This window comes from Trachurus japonicus, chromosome 17 (assembly GCF_045865225.1).
Source record: "Trachurus japonicus isolate A0001 chromosome 17, Traja_1.0".
NCBI classification, from domain to species: domain Eukaryota; kingdom Metazoa; phylum Chordata; class Actinopteri; order Carangiformes; family Carangidae; genus Trachurus; species Trachurus japonicus.
Window position 1 is genome coordinate 17,645,229 of NC_140923.1, and position 20,495 is coordinate 17,665,723.

Sequence of the window (20,495 nt, forward strand, 5' to 3'; positions counted from 1 at the left end):
GTATAGCAGTGTTTATTTAAGTATGTTTTAATAATTATACACTACCTGAAATAGTTTTAGTGTTGGTTTGTGTAAAAAAAAGTGTCCGAAAGGAGTCTGAACACGTGGGTTGGATCTTGTTATTAGTAATGGAGTGATCATATCTAAGTGGGATTTGGATCTTTATCTGTAAAAACACAACAATAACTGTGAGTGTGTTGAGCCTGGATTTGCAAAATATTCTCCAAACAGACATTTGATCGCTTTTATTTTGAAAAGCAGAGGTGTTATTTTCCTAAAGATTAGAATCACTCATTGTTGGTGCAGACAAATTGTCAGTTGTCTGGCCAACTAAATATAGATGTACTGCATGAGTAAGTTATGTTCAATTTTCTTAATGTTTAAAACCAAAACAAAAAAAACAAAAAACTTGAATCAAGTGTCAAAACAAGAATAAACACACGCTTGTCCCTAAACTCAGCGGCAATGCATTTCTGAGATAATCCAAAAGGGTTTCTAAGGGTTTTATGAGCCTTAAGAAGACGGATAATTTCCTCGGCCCACAAAGGAGCATGTAATCCTTCGACTTATTTTAAAAATCACCAAATGGGGGGATACATGGTTTTTTTCAGGCCGCCTGTTCGATCTAATTTAGTAAACTGTGTTTGACCTGCAAGTGTTTTTGTTGCTAGGAGGCAAGTGTGAACATCTGCTCAGATGTTTACACTGGGAAGTGGCACTAGATTTTCAAGTTGAGGAAAACTTGAAATTGATGCAGGTTGTGGGTGGAAAACAAACCTTTGGCCTATATTGCTAAGAATTTGTCTGAAAAGTTAAAAAGAGAAAGAAAAAGAGAAAGGCTTTCACCATTCATGGATCAATGATCTGAAGAGAGAGAACACCCAACAGTCACATCAACACTGTTGCTCGCTTTATCACAGATACAGTTACAAAACCATTAGTGGAGTGTACACTACACACACAACAACACACAGAGAAATGAACAACCATTTTCAGTTGACAATTTGATTGACCTCTCCCCTACAAAGCAATTGCTCAATAGAAAAACATAAGAGAGCAAGAGTGACAGGACTGGCATGTTAACTAGCTCACAACCAACAGTGGTAATCAAGCCTTGCTTCCAAGACCAAGGAGCATCCCAGCATGCATCTGGCATCAATGTAAAGATGGATATATGTTCAATTTTGATTAGAAATGAAAATCAGTCTAACAAAGCCATCATTGGTTAATTGTCATTGTGACATTTAACAGATGTTTGGTTTTGCTCATGACTATAATGATGCTATTTGGTTTTACAAGATGAAACAGTGGGTAGATGTTGGTTTGTGGTGACTTAATAAAACACCTTTTTTCAACATCAGCATTATTCGTCAGGTTATTCTGTGTTAAACTGATAGAGCCACAGGGTTACAGGTTTCAGAAAAGGGGAAGTTTATGCATGATGATGATGATATCAGAGTTCTGCTCTGTCTTGGTCTTCATAGTGTAACATCTGTCAAACCCATGACCCTAAAAGCTTAATGGTTATCGTATTTGGGACATAAACAACCAGGTGGTCATTTTGCCCCATCAATCAGCCCATCTTTAGCTGCCTTCATGTTATATGGAAGGAATGACTTTTGAGTTTTGACAGCAAAACCCAGTGCTGGTACCGGCCCGTCCCACAGGAAGACGACCTGTCAGTCGCTCCGGTTCAGCGACAGCCTGCCGAGGTGCGATGGCTCTAGACAGGACCCGCTGAATAATAGAAAAGCTCTTTGTCCCATCTGCTGCCATGCTCACTTTATTAACTGTCATCATCTGCAGAGAGGTTGTAAATAATGCCCACAGCTTCACCCAGCAGCCAACCACAAGTAATAACTGTGGTGATTTATTTCCCAGATGAAATGCTAAATGGTCTCAGAATCAGTTGGACTCCCTCTGTTTTGTGACTGGAGTTGTACTGGAGAGGCAGGCTGAAATATTTCTAATCTCTTCTACTTTTAGCTGTAGAGTATTCAAACCCAAAGTGCAGATATGAGGTGAACCTGTCGAGGATACTCTTAAACCAAGCTGTGAGTTAACCTGTGGAAGATCAAACTAATCTCAGGGGCATGTCGACGGCTAAATCCTTAATTCCTAATGCCAGGCTCCGCAGATCAATTTGGTCACAAGATAACCCGCTTATACAGTACCAATATGCTTTTTTTTCAGAGTTAATAGGTCATTCAAGTTGGGAGCAGAATGAGATTTGAAGATAATATGTACGGTGTAGATAGGTGAAATCCAGCTCCGTTGTTTAAACGTGCGTGCACACCTGCAAAAGTGAAGCTGAATCATGACAAAAATCTCTCTGCCCCTGCAGTGCATTTCGGCTTTCTGAGTAAGTGCTTCTCCCTCTGCGACGTGTTGGATTCTAACAAGCCAGATTCCCTCATCAGTCATCTGTTTTTTTGCCATCACTTTCAGAAAACCGTGCCTTTTCTTTTCATTAAAGCCCACTCTCTGGGATGAGATGGATGTCGGTAGTGAAATATAGGTTATGATCCTGTGTAATCCTAGAATCTCCACTCTGCGTTTTAGGGTTCAGAGTGGCCCTGGTGTTACTACTGCTGCTGCTGCTGCTGCTTACTGGTCCTCTGACGACCTTCCCAGACTTCCATCTGCTGCAGCCATTGTTGGAAATGCAGCTTCTCCGGTTTAGGCCGTGGGAGTTGGAGGATAATTTCTCGCCACCCGTCCCTCCCCAGCTTTGATAAAGTGCGCCGTGTCTGAGCGCCCAAGAGATTTTTTCAGAGAGCTGCTGGCAAAGTGCAGGATTTTGGTTTCACTCGGGGACAATAGTGCCTCTGTGGAGAGCAGGTTATCTGGCCGCACTGATACTTCTGTGGAGTGGCCGAGCTCTGTGGCGTGCGGCAGACGCACCCGAGGCTAGACGTGTGTCATCGAGGTGGAACACGGACGTGGAACAGATTTAGTTTGACTTCTCACTGTTAACAGTCTGAATACAGTAAATGAACTGTGTATTAAAATAACACACTGTTATATATGCTAAGAAATGCTGCCTGCTACACGGCTGACTGATTATTAAAAGTCAATTTAGTTCTTTTCATTTTCCCTCTGAACCAGTGTTTATCACTGCAGCTGCTCATCTGTAGTATACATATACATCCACTCAGAACACAGCATGGAATAAGTGAATGTGGTTACTCATTGAACTGATTGGTGTCCTTTGTTTGTACATGGTAACAAAGTCATCTGTTGCATTTATGGCCTTTTCCATGATCCGCTGGCTGTGCATGGAGTCTCCAATGGAAAGAGACCCAGGAATTCAAGTTGGAAAAAAAGGCCCTCTGATATCTTCCCATCTCATCAGGTGCAGTGTCGTGTTAAAAGGGGAAAGAGGCCACAGCTCCAGCTGAGTAATTGCCCCTGTCTAAGTACGTCTATCTCCTCAAGCCGATCTCACTTGAGGGGGTGTTGCTGTCATAACTTCACCTGATTTCCTTCTTTTGCCCTTGGGGCAAAGTTTAAGCACCATTTTGTGCAATAAGCACAGATCTCATCAGATGCAAAACATATCGACAGATCATTAGCAGCGTTTACACATGCCTCTTAAAATAGCTGTCAAATTAGCAACAGAAGTTTCAGAGAGAACTATTCAATTATTCTATCAGATCTGAGACTATCCTAGTAAAAAAAAAAGTTGATTAACTGGTGTTAATTATCTTTTTTTAAGACCGAAGTTGCATGCATTGAAAAGTTTATCTTATTCAGATCTCTCGTGGTACGGGTGTTCATACCAAGATTAGAGTACAAACACATTAGCGTTGGCATTTGTTGATATGAAAGAAAGATACTGCATACAGAAGATTAAGCATCTTAAAAGAAACATATATTCATGTTTACAGAAGCTTCTTGAAGACCGTTATTCACACTGGACAGAAAAGTAATGTAAAAGTAGTTTTTAGCGCAATTTATGGGTTAAAATAATCTCTTCTTATTGGCCTGGCCCTGGATACATTTTGCATGATTCCTTTACGTCTATGCCAGTGACTGAAACAGAAACATTTTCTTACCAGTTCATTTCTGTAGTTTAATATTTTTTAAAATGTTTGACAAAGCAGCTTTTGAATGTGTCTTGTCAGGCTGGAACAGACTGAAACAGTAAGTCAGCTCCAGTAGTGAAGGTAAAGATGGAAAGTGGGCACTGAGTATGTTTCCATCCCGGAGGCTTTCAGCTTGGATGAAAACCATGGCTCTAACACGCCGCAAACCCAGCTGAAGAGAAATTTGCAGCTCAGTTCAGTTGAGCTCAGAGGGGCACTGAATAGACTGTCTGGGGCGTTTTTTTCTTTCTTTCTTTCTTAGAAGCAAATAGTTGGTTTATTTGTATTCAGCTCTGAGCTGTATGGATCTTCGTGCCACATCATCAAATGTAAAAGTTGTCAGCGACTTGGACTGGGTTGTGCATGGATCAAAGGATATCAAAGCATGGTAGGAAAACAGAAAAGTCAAGGATACACAAACAAACGCCAGACGGATGGAGCGAGATCACTGAGAACTCGTGCCCTCATGTAATCGTTCATCGAACAGGCCTCGAGCTGTTTCTTCTAGGCGCTGCTGCTTCACATAAGCATCTCAATTTAGCACCCTCACGTAGGTGTGGCATCTTCACTAATGACCTCCAGGTCATTGTGAGGAGCCATGCTTCAAACAGTCGCTCGCCCAAAAGAGGAATCCCCTACAGGGAGGAGAACAATAGCTTTCCCCAACAGATCTCCATCTCTGAATATTTCTGCAAGACGGTATTGGTAGAAGGGTGGTGCCTGATCTCTGAAGTTTGCTTCCCTAATATATTCAGCCGCTTCCTGTGTGGTCCACTGGCCTAGTAAACTAAATGGTGCATTTTAAGCCGTGAGTCACTGTTAGTGGTTTGGACCTTGTGGTGCATGATGGTTAATTTATTCAATTTTTGTAAATGAATTCCTGCATTTGTCAAAGGTGATTGGGATTGAGATCCAGGATGTTTAATTTGTAATCCCCTTTGTATGGATGGAGAAGGGAAGAGGGGGGGTGGGGGGTAGACTTCCTGCCTCACATCCTGATTAAAAGGATGTCAGAGCTCTTTAACAGCTTTAACCTGAAGCATTAGGCTACTCTCCATTAGTTTGTATTGGCTCCAGTCTACACTGCTCGTCCTAAAGGTTTGACTTTTTCCACGTTCACATCTGTAAACAATGCAGAACGTGCAAGGGTCACTGGAGTACTACTGTAAAACTGTTCCCTCTACTCGACTTGAATTTACTGCAGCTGATTACAACACTTATGGGTGTTTTAGGGTGTGGGTGATTACGTTAACATCAACAACTATTATGCTCTTATAGAATACATATACTGTAATCATTTCTGCCTTTCACAAGGATCCTGATCGGGCTTGTCTGATAGTTTTCATTGCTCAGCTAGAAATGAAAAAGTGTTTTCTTTGCCAATGCTATTAAGGCATTACATGCTTCATTGCAAGGGCGTGGTGGAGTGTCAGTCAAACCTTTATATACTTCTCTAGTATTTATTGAAAAAGGTGGCGAGTAATAACTAGTCAAATAGACACAGAAGGTGTTTTTTGGTCTTTGTGAACTTTTCCATCTACTGTGTCTCTCCTTCGAGGAGCAGAAACACAACTCCAGGTATTTGTAGGCTTTTCTTTCTGTGGCATTCAGCAGCACTTGGATGAAAAACAGGAACTTGGTCTGGAGAACAGAGGTTCTCACGAAGAGCGTAAACGCATGCAGACACACAGAATCACTCGTTACCTGATACCTGTATTGCCTCCAGGTTTATTCTAGTCTGGACCCCCTGTCACATCTTTGAATGGGTCTTGTGTTGACAAGTTGCAGAGAGCAAAGCTTGATTTCTCAGTGTACAGTAGCACCTATTGTGGCCTGCTTTGGCCTGATGGAAAATGTAAAAAAAAAAAAAAAAAGAAGCTGAAAAGGAGCCAAGATGCATGTATGGTATGGTTCAAAATAAGATAACAGGAGAACATACACGACGGAGAAATATACACAAAGAAAAAGAAAAAGAAAAGGTGTACGAGACAAATGAGTTCACATCCAACCCCTGTGGCTGATGTGTAGACCAAACTTTGAATGAATGTCTCCCTCTCCGCAGACTCCCCTAAGTCTTTGGACAAAAGGTTCTTTATTTGGGTCTTCGTTGATTCTTTGACACAGGCTTATCTGTCTTCCTTGACCTTAACTTGCCATGTAGACACGACTTTACAGCTTTGTGTCAACAGTGAGGAGAAAGGCGTCCCTGTTGGCTAGAGGTTATAAAGACTGCCAGGGTAATAGAATATATCTAGTCTATAGTCTTTGAGCTTGATATTGAAACAGGGCAAATAATCCTGCTCTAGAATACGAGAAGAGTATATTCTTCAAAACAGTGACAAGACAAGACAGGAGTTCACAGCCACACTAGCATCTCATCTCTATTGTGCTTTGAGCTGAATACTATTGTCAAAATACTGTATAGTTTGATGTTTAGTTTAATGATAATTCTAACATTAATATTTAATGTGATCAAGCATTTGCTGATTAGCCCTAACACAAAATACAAGCGATGTTGATTGGAGGTGTCATTAGTTTTGCATGTGTTTAGTCACTTATTATTGACCTGTCGCCTTTAGATGAATTGTTAAAGGTGCTACGACTTTATTATATTTCATACTGAGGGTGACATGGATGATTATATGCAAAGTCTATGGCAGTCCGTGCAATAATCGTGGAGACATTTCACACAAACTGTTGCCGACCTCATGATTGTGCTAAAGCAGATCACCCAAGTCATTGTGATTCACCATGTGGAACTTTGATTCTCTGTAATAAACAAATTTCAATCTCCAAAACTTTGGCCAGCTGGTAAGGGTAGAGGAAATGTTAGGGGATTACTTCATCCATTGGAAACATGGATGCATATCTGTACCAAAAGTCTGTGTTGCAATCCATCCAGTAGTAGTTGGGATATTTCAATCTGGAGATATTCCACTGGTGTGGCTCATAAATGTTTAATCAGGTAGTTTTGCACATGCCGAAGGGTTCGTTTCTTCATCGGCCGGTAAAGTATAGGCATCTCTGTTTAAATTGCAACAACAATGATGATAAGGGCTTCTGGGAGTGTATTATGTCTGGGGGTGTGCTAGAGAAAGAAAAAGAAAGACGTCAACCGTTCTCCTGCCACGGTTCCAGCATTTTACAAGCCAGCATCACCTCTAAGGGATTCATGAGCGTTGTAAAACGTATTTCATCCGGGCCATTTATAGACGAGACAACAGCATTGTTCATCATGTGGAAGTGGTGGTAGTGGCAAGCCTCTGCTACAGAGATGATCTGTGATTTGTTTAACTCCCAGAACACTAAAACATAACATCCCACTAAACACAACACCCCTCGTGTACTACCTTTTCTAATTGCCTGGTAAGTTTCAACAACACCAATGCTTCGTTGAGCTCAGAATTAATTTCCTGGTGGGACCTTGAGCGTAACATCTTCATTACCACATGTTTTTCATAATTGAAGCCAGAGGCCTGTAAAGAAAAAAGAAAAAAAAAAAAGAAATCTGCTTGCTTCACTTGCAATGTTTCCTCCCATAAAAAAGGTGGAACTGACCCTCTTAATGCATGATTTCCCTCTACCATTAGTGAAAGCTTTATATTTTAAGTATTTTTTCATGTGCTCTGCATCATATAACAGCCTTGTGACACTTAAAGCATCGCTGATAAATGATCAATATCTGCTACTATCTCCTTTCTTTTTCACAACAAACCACTTCAGCCTCATAGATATGTGGCTCGAATGGCTTCCCTGGTAGAAATACCCTGGAGTGCATAGTTGGACAGGTGCCAGTCTGAAAGGATTAGGCCTGTGGACCTGCAGTATATCCACTAAATCAACAACCTCTTCCTGAGCTGATTAGGAGGCAGTCTGAGATTTTTTTTAATATGAATCCACTTGTTTCGTTTTTTATCCGAGTGTTATTGCCATTAATCATATAATCAGGCACCCATAAGATTAAAAACACTCCAAAGGCAAAGCGACGGCTTTGAAGGTCAAAGGGCAAATAAACAACCCACTGCATTTGATTTCTTTAATCAGTCAAGCAGGAGGTATTTGAAGTATGCATGTCAGAATGGCAGAGGAAACAGCCTTTTCCTTTTCTTCTTCTTGTTATTCTGACTCGGTAAGTCAGCATTTTGGATACCATGCATGCTCTAATGTCTTCCGCCTCTGTCTAAACTGTCCAAGACTTTTCCTCGGTTATAAATCCTTGGCACCTCTCGGTCAATTGAAAAACCTCTGAAATGAGATCCAGGATTTGAAGCTGGAAACATCATCACATCTGCTTTGTAATGGGCAAAACAATCTCACCACAAATTTCTCCGTTCAGAACGGACCTCTGGTGCTTTTGATCATGTCATCTTCCATGGGAGATTTTCTTAGCTGCAAATGTTCAGTGTCCTTTTTCTTCTGGGAACTTTGAGGACCGCTTGGCAACATTAGCTTAAAAAAGTTGAAGCTTAAAGTTCATTCTTGACTGCAAAAATGGTATTTGATGAAGCAATCTCACTGCAAGGTCCATTTACTAGCTGCTCTGGAGCCATTCATTGTTTCCCACAATGACGTTGACTTGGGCAAATGACAAAACAACATCACCACAAGAAGAGGAAGCTGGTGAGATATGACTGCAAGCTTCGCAACAACTCCAAAATGGACCTAGTGCTGAGACTGAAATGTAAGTTCGTTATTGCGTTTTAAGTTGGCGTCATTTCCTGTCTACAATACAGAGTTTATCCCTGGATTGGACATTGGAGAGGTTTTGCTTGTACACTTGATTGTCCACTCTCTGGAGGAGTCATCGTAGTAGCCCATTGTACACACGTGTTTCATACACAAGTGATTCTGAGCCAGGGTCCTTGTGTTCAGCGGTGTAGCTGATAGCGAGGAAAGAGTCTAGGCTGCCAAGTCTAATGCCTTTGATGGCTGACGCAAAGCAGACAGGCCTTTAGGTTGTGCAAAAGCCCCTCTGTGTCTCTGCAGTGAGGGGGCGGCCTTGAAACAACCACCCTGCTCAGTCATAATCGTCTAAAACAAGCTAACGCATTGTTTTGGAGCTTTGTTAACCGTATGTGATGTGCTTCTCTTGTCAGAAACAGGATAACGCCCCGCACGGTAACAATGGATGAAATCTGAGCCGTGGGCCAGTGGGAGAGGTGTTTGATGAAAAACTAGCACCGTTTTCTGTCAGTCCTCGCTGTTCACACATGCTAACGTGGAAATGGAATTCTTCTGAAAATACACTGAAGATTATAACCGAGTGCCCCCGGGGCCCCCGAGCACTTGGCAGTGGCAACCCCCTGTTGCATTTCAGGCATTTCAGTTTGATGTGTCATCAGGAAGACGTGGCTAAATTTTTCTGAGCTTTCCTGTGCTAATTAAATCGGTCATGCTTTTGGGGAGTACAACGCAACACGTAACAAAATACCCTCTCACAGTGTTGAAAATTACGAGAGCTCCTCGGCTGTACAAACCAATTCCCCAAGCTCCGTTTGTCCCTGACTTTCGCCCTCTGTCAGTGTGCATGAGGAAGAAACTACTCATCAGTGGATTTAAGGGCCCGCTGATGTGTAAACCAGAGGTTGAAATGGTGAGTAAAGGCTGAGCAAGAGAGTCGAGCTTACTAACGCAGACCCCGGGGCTTTTGTGGAATATTCCTTTTATGGGATCTCTGTCTCTCCCTCTCTCTCTCTGAAGACTTCGGCGGGGCAGAGTTGCTACAGACGTGACTAAGGCAGTAACTGAGTTGTTGGCAGGCAACGCTGCGAAGCCGTGGTCAGACCTACACAGAAATGAGCCTGTCAGCAATCGGGCTAAAAATAAGAAACCCTTAAGCAGTCAGGCTGCCTCAAAGAGCGTCGTCTATCTCTCTCTTTTGTTTAGATGAAGTGAGGAGTGCAGTGAGTGAGAGTTATCTGTCCTGTCTGTTGATGTGCTCCAACCTGGGCCTGCTGCTGTACGCTGGGAATGCTTAAACCAACAGGGGGATTCCCGAATCACAGCTGCTCTCTCCTGCAGGAATGATGTGTGAAATGTGTGGGTTTCTTCGCTTGTGGTTGTTGTTTTCCTCTCTCTGTCCTCCGTTGCCTTTGCCTCTCTCTTCCTCTGCTCGTCTTGTCCAGTCATAGCTCAGTGGCGTTTGGTCGGGCGAGGGGGGAGGAGGGAGGGGAAGAAGGGGGATGGAGGGAGTGGGGGCTATAGAAAAGTGAGTTAGCAGCAGTGAGCTTGCCGCCCACTCCCTCTCCCGTCTTCCTTTCGGGGCTTCCTGTGGGATTGAAGAGGAGTATAGGTTTAACAGGGAAGGAGAAGGAGGAGGAAAGAGGGAAAAAAAAGAAAAGAAGGGAGGTAGTGGTGGGGTGGGGGTTGTCTTGGCTGGAATGGGCTTCAATAGGGAGAATGTCGTTGGACGTTAAAAAGGAAGTGGGTTTGAATGTTGGAACATTTCAGGAGAATGGTGGGTGCATTATTGGCATTTAAATGGGGCCTGGGCTAACGGAGGTCGTGTGAGTTTTGGGTAACAGGAGTGGGATTGTTAGGTGCCCCCACAGAGAGCGCTAATGGACTTTCCAACAGGGCATGTGGGAGAATTGTCTGAGTAATGATGTGTATTGCCTGATTATTTGGGCCATCATGTTAGGCCCCTCATATGTTGGTCACAGCTGGAGCGTAATAGAAGCGCAGCTGTGTTTAACTAACTCCAATAAATCAACTGGGGGCCCAGTAATTTCTGCCTTTTTTTTTTTTTTTTCTCGATGCATCTTCTATCATTGATGGTTTATGTATCTCTTTGGTCACGGACAGAGCTATTGGATAATGAATACATCAACTATTGAGATAAATGTTGAGTATGTTGATTATTCACAGCGGTAGCTTAAACAATAACCAGAATGAAACGCAATAAAACCAATCCTCTTGTGAAGTGCCAACGCTGTAATGGATAGCTTTCCATATTAAAGAGTTGGTTTTTGAATTTACAAAAATTAATAGCAAAAACATACAGTATGTTCTGACTTGGCCAGGAAAAATAAGTTCTAGAGTAGTTGTATTAGTTTCAGTCTCTTAGGTCAATACAATGGATGTGATTGGAGTCGGTACCTGATATAAAGAGAACAAACTATACACACAATAGTAACATAAGGTGATGGAGTTCTTTATAAAAAAAACATTGTATGCTTCCTTTTACTCTGAAACAAGACTCAGCTCTTAGTTGTAGCTCAGAGATCCACTTGGTCCATGTTGAAGGGACTTCATCACATCATTTTCTACAGATTTGTAGAAATCAAAAGTAAATCAGCTAAATAATCCAACTTTCCCATCTGGCACCAACCTTCAAACCATGGTCGACATCAGTGAGCTCACATTATGAAGTGAACAGTGACTCAAGCTCTGCAGTGCTGCCTTGTTACTGGCAGATTAGGTAATTGTATTTATCAGCAGATGTACAGGTGAGTGTTATCAACTTTCATGGTTGTGCCAAAACATGTTGTCACTCGCCTTTACACGCTGCAGCTGATACGGAACAACATAAGTGTCTATTTCAAACCTGCATGGAAAATATAATTTTTTACCTCCAGAAGGAAGTATCTGATTCCACAGCAGCTTAATGCTTCTCTATGTTCACCAGCTGTGTGTAAACCTTTCCTGTCTACTGTGCAGGTATAGTGGGCAGTAGTTTGATATCACAACACTTCTTTACTGGAAAGAGGAACTTTAGAATTGGGTGATACATTACTTTATCCAGCAACCTTTTTGTTTTTTTGTTCCCCCCTTCGTTACTTTGGATAATCTGCAGACCTCGATGTGAACAGTTTTTATTGGAACTACTTTTTACAGAAAAAAAAGTTCCCAGGAAACCTGATGACAGAGAGGCCTGTGAATCATCCAGAGTGAGAGAGAGGAGATGTTTCCAGTTAGAGGGGTTTCTGTTGAAATTGTTTTGACTGTTATTTGCTTGATTACACTCAGGATCAAAAGAAATCTGTTCACCGCAATTGTGTTGTGGTGACAACAGAAAGAAATCTTGGCAAATATCTGAAAATCTGGACAAATAAATCTAAAACACTATGAAAAATGGTCAAACACTCTTGGAAGAAAATGAATAAAAATGTGTTTCCTTTGTTTTGTAATTTGCTCGAAAAGGATTCAATTGCTCTAAAGGCCGTAGGTTCGTAGACGTGGCTTTGTTGTGACCGATTTTCTACCGTATGCCTTAAGGCCTCAGAAGTGCTGATCACAGTATGCAGGAGTGAGAGTATACATACTGTATTCCTGTGTTTGTGCAGAACCTAAATCCACGGTTTCCTCACACCGAGGTGGAGAGTAAACATTATGATGGGCCGAGCCACAGGTATCTGGAGTGTCTCACTGACCGGTGGAGAGCACTCTTCAGGAGCAGAGAGTAAACAGGAGCCTTTTTGGTCTTTATTTGGTCACTTTGCTGAGCTTTTAACAGACTAAACTTCACCGACTGAACTCAAAACTCCAGGCAGCTTAGAAACTGCTCTGAGGACGTGTGTGACGTGTGCATGCGGCGGTGGGACGCCTCATTTGCTCGTGCTCTACAGCTGGATGCTTCAAGATTCGTCCCCTTTGTTATTGCCACCAGGGAAAAGGTCAAACACGTTCATACATCAAGTGTGAGGCTTCACATCCCCCTCTCTCTCCACAGTTTGACCCCCACAGCCAGGCCGCTACGTCCACCACCTCAGTCGGCTCAACCACAAACCGCTCCTTTTTTCTCCTCCTCTTCTTTTTTTTCTTTCTCCCCTCTCACTTCCTCTCCATCACCAATAGCACATTTAGCTGGATTTAGATCATCCCCTTGTCCTCCTCCCTTGGAGACGACAATCAGCTACCATCTGGTTCGGCGTCACGGGGTAGCCGTATGAAACCGACCCTGTGCAAAGATCAACTTCCTGAGATGTCAGAGGGGCTTGTGTTGTTGCATTCACTGGGGATAGGGAGGGAAAGTGGGGGGTGTGTGTGGAGGGGGGGTATCCTCTGGCCCCTTTTTTCTTTTTCTGAGGCCCCAAGATGTTTTCTCTAAGGGATTGATGCATCTCCCACGCAAAGGAAGAGAGAGCAGGACATGAGGAACTACAAAGTATGTTTATATGAATATAGTACACCACCACAGAATGCACATATATCTACTTGGACTGCTGGTTTTGTCTTTATACAGCATTCGATCCTTGATCTCCTACTGAATCTCAGCCAGTCAGAAAATATAAGAGCAGGAAGTATGAGTCGATTGCACAGAAAGAATCAAGGAAATGGCTTTTTTTTGTCACTGATAGTGAGTTTCTGGAGATTTATGCTTCCCTGAAATCTGGAAATCTGAGCATATGCGACTCCAAGCAGCCTCCTACTCCTAAACTATACAGCCAATAAAAGTTGATAGCATTTTTTCCCCCTTCCACTTACTGTCTGTGCAAACATATAAGGGGTTTAACCATAATTTACCTCTAAATAAGGGAATTAATCTTGGCATCGATTTGTTATCAGCAGAGGAACACTGCAGATTGAGTTACATAAGAGACTTTGCCGTAATGCCGTTGACTTGGACAGAGAAATAAACAAGTCATGTCAGTTAGCGTTGTTACTTCCCTTTAATTATGTATAAGTTTTCAGATAATGCGATCATCAGACTCTGGACTCAGCGTAATTGAATTGCAGGTAGTGAATGAGAGGAAGCCAACGCGGCAGGGCCATTTCTGCTCTCTGTAGAAAGGTATAAGACAACAATGATTTAAACGTATAGTAGACAGTTCTTTGTGCCAAAGGAAACCATTAGATGGGTTTGAGATGCTATAGCAACGTCCTGGGAAAGTACGGTTTCCACATTTGGACATTCCCTGTTTCCTCCCGTGGCAAGAAGAATACAAACGCTTCACCCAAATATGTAAATGAGACCTCCAAACGTGAATTTATGCCTGACTTTTAGGTTTTTGCCTGTTAGTTTTAGTACTTTTGGTAACATTATACATTTGATCTCACTATGTTTAGTTGATATGTCTGACGTGTTTACTGTAAATTTTCTCTACCATGGCTTCGGTTTTATACCCTGGTTTCATTTTGCCAAATAGGTTTTTCAGACCCAAAGTTCAAAGACAGAAAGTTTTTGTTTTACAGTTTGGTGCCAAAACTGCCTTGAATCATGATGGAGACAGACGTAGTGGTACAAACACCTACTGTAGCATTGTATGTGTGCAGTCAAATCCAACAGCCCTTCATATGTGCATCTTTTGGAAAGGCTCTATCTATGTAAGTTTCACATTTTAAAAGGCTTTTTATTTTGAAGAAACTTTTAAAGACAGAACCATAAGAATTGCATAATCTTTGCTGATTTCCATCTCAGAGATAAATAATAGATACTTGTACTAGGCTACCACTTCTCTGTCACAGGAGCATGTGGGCTCTCAGCATGAGGGTGTTTTTTTTTCTTTGAAATTCAGAGAAATGCATCTTACTCTCTGTTGGTAAACACCACGTTTGGACCTGAACAATGAGCTGATTATCATCCATAATAAGCTTAGACAGTTTTTTTTCCTGTAGTCGCACAGATCCTATAGCCTCAAGAAACAAATATCTACCCACACACCCTTGACTTCCAGCACTAGTCCCCAAGTAAACATCAAAAGAGCGATATGCGACCGCACATAGCAACAAGCTTAGATGACTAATGATCGGGTTTATCAAGTCTTTTGTCTCGCTTTGGCTGGGTGCTGATCAGTGCAGTGCAATCCAGGGAATGTTTTATACGACTGAAGTGTTGCATGCTCAGCCCACACGCGCGCGCACACACACACACACACACACATAGACACACACACACATAGACACACACACACACACATAGACGCATGCACACAGCACTGACAGCATGATAATAGTATAGCAGCCTGCCACTCCTTGCTCCCAGAGTTCTCTTCTGGACACTTTGTGACGACAATACAGCTGGAGGAAGTGAAGCAATCGGTAATTAGTCTTTGTCAGAGTATCAGTTACGTCTCTGCAGGCCCCACCCTTTTGATTCAAGCAGAACGAGACCGTAAACTGTGTTTTTTATGTGTGATGAGTCAAATTCGAATCAGGTGCCATGGAAAAAAAAAAAAGGACTACCAGTAATTTCCGATCCGTGTAGTACTTTTTTACTCACCTGCTGTCGTCTGTCTCTGTTGGCAGAAAGGTGGTGTGCGAGTTGTGCAACCTTTTTTTACGGCATGCATGTCTAACTCGGATATATGAGAGTCATTTTCATTTGTGCAAGGCTGTGTTGTTAGATGAAAATAAAGGTCTAGGTAGAATTATGAAGCCATCTTTCAATCTTAACTTGCGTGTTGATATAGTCTGACCTTGTTTCTTTTCTCATGTGCTGCAGACTAATGAGGAAGTCAGTTTATGGTGGTGAAATATCAGGTCATTGACCACCTGCACCAGAGTCATGAAATCAACAACTGGCCGAGGAGAATGTTTACCATGACAACATTACTGCTGGCTTGAGCAATCAACAGTTTTTTTTTTCTTCTTGTCAACCATACACGTGAACTTTACTTAGAGGAAGTGTGTTTTCACCTGCAGCCTTTAGTGATCATCATAAATATTAACAGAACAAAACATGCAGACAGGAAAGAGTATGCAGTGCATTGGATGTATACTGTATGGTGCAACAACCAAGCCGTTTAACCATGATTATCATCCCCATGAGCAAACTGCCAGTGAGGATGTCCAAATCAGTCTGATTAATATTCACAGCTGCACAGTCATGACAACCTTTTTGTTTATTACACTGTGGTTTCTCAGTCTGAGTAATAATTAGGGGGCTAATTACACCTCACATGGCTCCTCTAATTAAAACGGTCAGCTTGCGTTCGCTGGCCTGCCTCTGTTGCCGGGGCGTTAGGCTGCTGGACCACAGGGTTCATATCAGGGAGATCCCTCAGGGATGAGCTAATGAGGAGGAAGAAGAGGGGAGGGTGGGTCGACAGCTGTTTGTGCCTAATTCCCACTGATCCGGTGCCGCACGCTGTTGGTTTGTGTGTGAACGCACAGCGCAATAACCTGAGTGAGAAATGCACGCTGGAAGAGGAAAGATACCCAAAAAAAGAAGGCCTCTGATACTCGTTTGACTCAGCTCTAAGATGATATCATCATCCCCCCCCCTTCAGTTTCTAGTTAAATGAACTGTGTTATGTACAATGCGGCGTCACGAGGTGTGTCTCAGAATTTGGAGCCGAGTGTTTTGGCCTTTCTCCGCAGTCAAGAGCAGACACGTTGTGGAATGTGACCCAGGAGAGATTACACCAGAACCATCATTTCTACCGTAATAAACAAGAGGATGTATCTTTTGTTGTTTTGTTTTGTTTTCCCCCTCTCAACCTGTTGCTCAAGTCAACCTGTAAATGACTTGGCGGAGAGAAATCAATTACAGTATACACTCATTATGCCTTTATGTGTGTGTGCAAGATGGTTTGGGCGTGTGTACATACGGCTGGTTGTGCGTTTGAGGGGTGTCACAGCTGACTCTCTCATCAGTGCCAGTCAGAACCTGTCCGACCAGCTTGAGACGGCTGCACACAGGAAGACGGCTTGACACGCATTCTTGCCTTAAAAACTGCATTCACAAAGAAAGAGCCTTTTGTATCTGCAGGACTTATCAGTAATACTGCCTCCCTTATCCTAACATTTTGTTGCATAACACCAGATAGGACTCATTATCAGCCTACACTTGTAATTCTGTGAATCTCTCAATCGATGCCTTTGTTGCTTTTGGAACTGAAAGTGCATTTGATCAGTGTTTCATTCAAAAACCCCTATGTTGTTGTTGTCTGGTTGTGTTGCCCTGAAATCAAATATACTTGAACTAGGCTGAACTCGGTGAGACCGTTACTCTGCGATATAGAGATCTGCCCTCCCACAAGAGACACTCACAAATCTCATGGAATCTCTGACACACCAGGATCTTTTCTCCGAAATGGCCGAGCCTTGGAGATGCTGGTCGCAGTGGTTGTTTTAACAAGGCTGCATAGCAGTGGAAAGACTCGGGCCTTTGCCAGTGTAAATACAGCCAGCTCGCTTTGACACATGAGCCAGAACTCGCTCTTGTCGCTGAGATTCGATTCCTATTGTAGATCTTACCCAGATTGCTTATTTTCACATGAAAACCGGCCAAGTTATGACTGCTCGGACTGCATTTACAAACAGAGACGTGCGCACGCACACAGCCACACATAGAAAGTCATAAACTGAGCCAAATATGTTACATAAGCAGTGGATGTTTTTTGACTGATAGCACCACTGGGGGTTTTGGATAACTGGTTTTGTGACACTGCCTTTAACTCCAGATGATTTACACACAGTGTACTCTACATCATGTGTTTCAAGTAACAAGTCTGACAGATACTCCTTTATTTTGTCTTTCTCTGCAGTATGCCAGGGCATCACCAACCGTTTAAACCTTCTCGGGTCCAAAGATGACCACTACCTGAACATGGTGAAGACTTACAGCAACTGCACCGTGGTCCTGGAGAACCTGGAAGTCACCTACATGGACGAACACCGGGACCTGTCCTTCCTGAGGGTAAAGACTGCACTCTGTTAACAGTGGAGGGTAAACACGCACAGCACAGATGAGAGAGAAGGTTCCTATTATCTTGTTTTTTAGTTGTCTCTCTGGTGGTCTGAGGCCGGTTTCCCAGACTATCTTCACTGTGCATCTTCACAGGCTCCTCGCCGTTCTTATCGCTCCGGTTCAGATAATTAAAGTCCACGTGGAGTGAGTCTGTAGTGACAGATGATTCACTGTGTTTCTCACCCTTCGCTTGGAGCTTTGCTTGAATTCCAGCTGCAACGAAGGGGTTGTGAACACTGGGCAGATGTGATGAGGGACCACACACACTCACTCACATGCAAGCTTGCACACACACACATACATAAACAGAAATAACACACATTCAGCAAATATCATGCAAGAGTTTCAAGGATAACATTTCCACAGGGGATGAGGAAGGGGGGGGGGGGGGGGGGGGGGGCATATCCCTTTTATTTTTAAAAATCCTATTTTTGCTCTCTCTTCATTTTCCCTTTTCTTTTTTTATTCTACCTGCCCAGCTGTCATAATAGCAGTTTTTGGCCTTGATTCTCACCTCTCGGGCTACACATGTTACTGCCCTAACCGTCTTAATGGTGGAGCCATGTGCAGCCTGAGAGGACGACCTCAGACAACAGTCAGGGCTGAAAACACTATTTCCTTTTAATCTGCATGTCAATTTAAATGTGACAATTAGTAGGGACTACCAGTTATTATATATTACATGACACACACACACACACACACACACACAGACAAGTCTATGTATAGAGAGATATGAGATATACACTGTATCTGCAAAAATGGTTCTCTCTCTGACTTTATTGCCTGCCCAGTTCTGAAACCAAATATTTACCCTTTAATAATAAATGTGCGTTGTCAGCTCAGCAGCGTTGCTCATTTGCTACCTCAGTTCTCAGCAAACAGTTTTTTTTTTCTCCCTTCTACAGTCAATTGAAGAAGTGGGCGGCTACGTCCTGATCGCCCTCAACACAGCTCCCAGGATTCCTCTGGAGAACCTGCGCATCATTCGAGGCCATTCCCTCTATGAGGGAGCGTTTGCCCTCTCCGTTCTCGCCAATTATGACAAACCTACAGGTCAATTCACCCAGGAGCTGCTGCTGAACAGCCTGACAGGTCAGCGAAACTCCCCCCTCTTAAATATGTCATTATTTGCATTTTGTGAAATGAATTGTGTCATTTTTATCAACTTCACATTCTTTTGCAGAAATTCTTAAAGGAGGTGTGAAGTTTGCGACCAACCAGCTCTGCAACATTGAAACAATACAGTGGTATGACATTGTCAACGCTGACAGCAAACTCAGCATGGAGCTCCCTGTGGCCAGTAACAATCCACTTTGTAAGTAACAGATTGAACAGCGAAACACAAAGGCTTCAGAACACATTGATTGTGCAATACTAAAGAATTTCCATGGTGTTAAATCAACATTTTGTTCTTTTTCGCAGGTAAAAAATGTGACTCAAGCTGCTTCAATGGTTCATGCTGGGCACCTGGTCCTGAAAACTGTCAGACTTGTAAGCGCTGATCTGTTTTTTGATGTTGTATATATGTTGTGGTGAAACAGCAAAAGTAAAAAAATAACTTTGCAGATATCTTTCATTGTTTGCTATAATAACAACATGCAGAAGCTGTGGCTTTTCAGGCCTTAGAATAAAAAGAAAAACCAGCTTGCTGCCACTGGTCACTCCACTGACTTTGCCCTGCTCTTATCTCCAGTTACAAAGCTGAACTGTGCACAGCAGTGCTCAAAGAGATGCAAAGGACCCTCACCAAGCGACTGCTGTAATGAGCATTGTGCCGCGGGCTGCACTGGACCGCGGCCCACCGACTGTCTGGTGAGAGAAAACCGCTTTCATGTGTGGGGCAGGACTAATGATATGATCAAGGAGCTGCACCAACAACAAAATAAACTGAATGTTTGATACTTGTGCTTTAAATTTGGATGTGAAGCCTCCCAACTAAACAAAGCCTTCACTCAGCAGCATCTGTTTTTATGATCAGAAGTGTTTTAGTATTAGTTTCAGTACCAATGAGACACGTAACTGCTGATTAAATCTTTCATTTGGCACTGCCTGGAGTATCAGCGTCTGCTCTCCCACTTCTCTCTGCTGCTCTGAGGATTAAGCCAAGGCTGCGATAGAGGAATGCAGTGTTATCATTAGAGTGCTTTGGTCCCTGTGTGCTGGATGACGGTTGTTTGTGCTGCAGGCCTGTCGGGATTTCCAGGATGACGGGGTGTGTAAGGACGCCTGCCCGGGCCTCCTGCGTTATGACCCCAACCTCCACCAGCTGGTACCGAACCCGCATGGAAAATACAACTTCGGGGCCACCTGTGTCAAGAGCTGCCCACGTAAGAATGACAAAACAGACAAACAGTACACTCAGATCTTTTTGCATTTTCAGCCAAAGATTTGTCCTGAACTGTCACGCTGCTTAGACACTGATATATTTAGCGCTCCATCGTAGCTGTTGTCCTGACAGTCCGGATAAATAGAATAAAACTATTCGGCCTCAGTGGTCAATGTGAAACTCATCATGCATGATTACGAGCTTTTTCACATTGTGTTGTGCTGGACAAGAGGCCCGGTCGTCCTTCAGGGTTGTTAGACATTCAGTGGTTACAGTTGCAGTTTAATTATAAACTGTATAAACAAGGAAAGAAAATGATTGAGTTTCAGGGCGTGTTAATGCAAGAACTGTTCTCTCTCAGTTAAACTTCCACAGGTCTGTCCCAGTGTCACTCAGTCAACACTGAACTCTGTGGCCTGTAGCAGTAGTGTGTACCTACTGTATA

General features: G+C 42.9%; 1 protein-coding gene across 1 annotated transcript in view; it reads left to right on the forward strand.

The window, feature by feature from the left end:
• The window catches only part of egfra (epidermal growth factor receptor a (erythroblastic leukemia viral (v-erb-b) oncogene homolog, avian)), a 40,383-nt gene that overhangs the window by 2,448 nt on the left and 17,440 nt on the right, over positions 1-20,495 (forward strand). The window contains exons 2-7 of the mRNA XM_085805150.1: positions 17,519-17,670; positions 18,630-18,816; positions 18,908-19,039; positions 19,147-19,215; positions 19,418-19,536; positions 19,910-20,051. Coding sequence (XP_085661276.1) covers positions 17,519-17,670; positions 18,630-18,816; positions 18,908-19,039; positions 19,147-19,215; positions 19,418-19,536; positions 19,910-20,051 — 801 coding nt within the window. The remainder of the gene's footprint in view (positions 1-17,518; positions 17,671-18,629; positions 18,817-18,907; positions 19,040-19,146; positions 19,216-19,417; positions 19,537-19,909; positions 20,052-20,495) is intronic.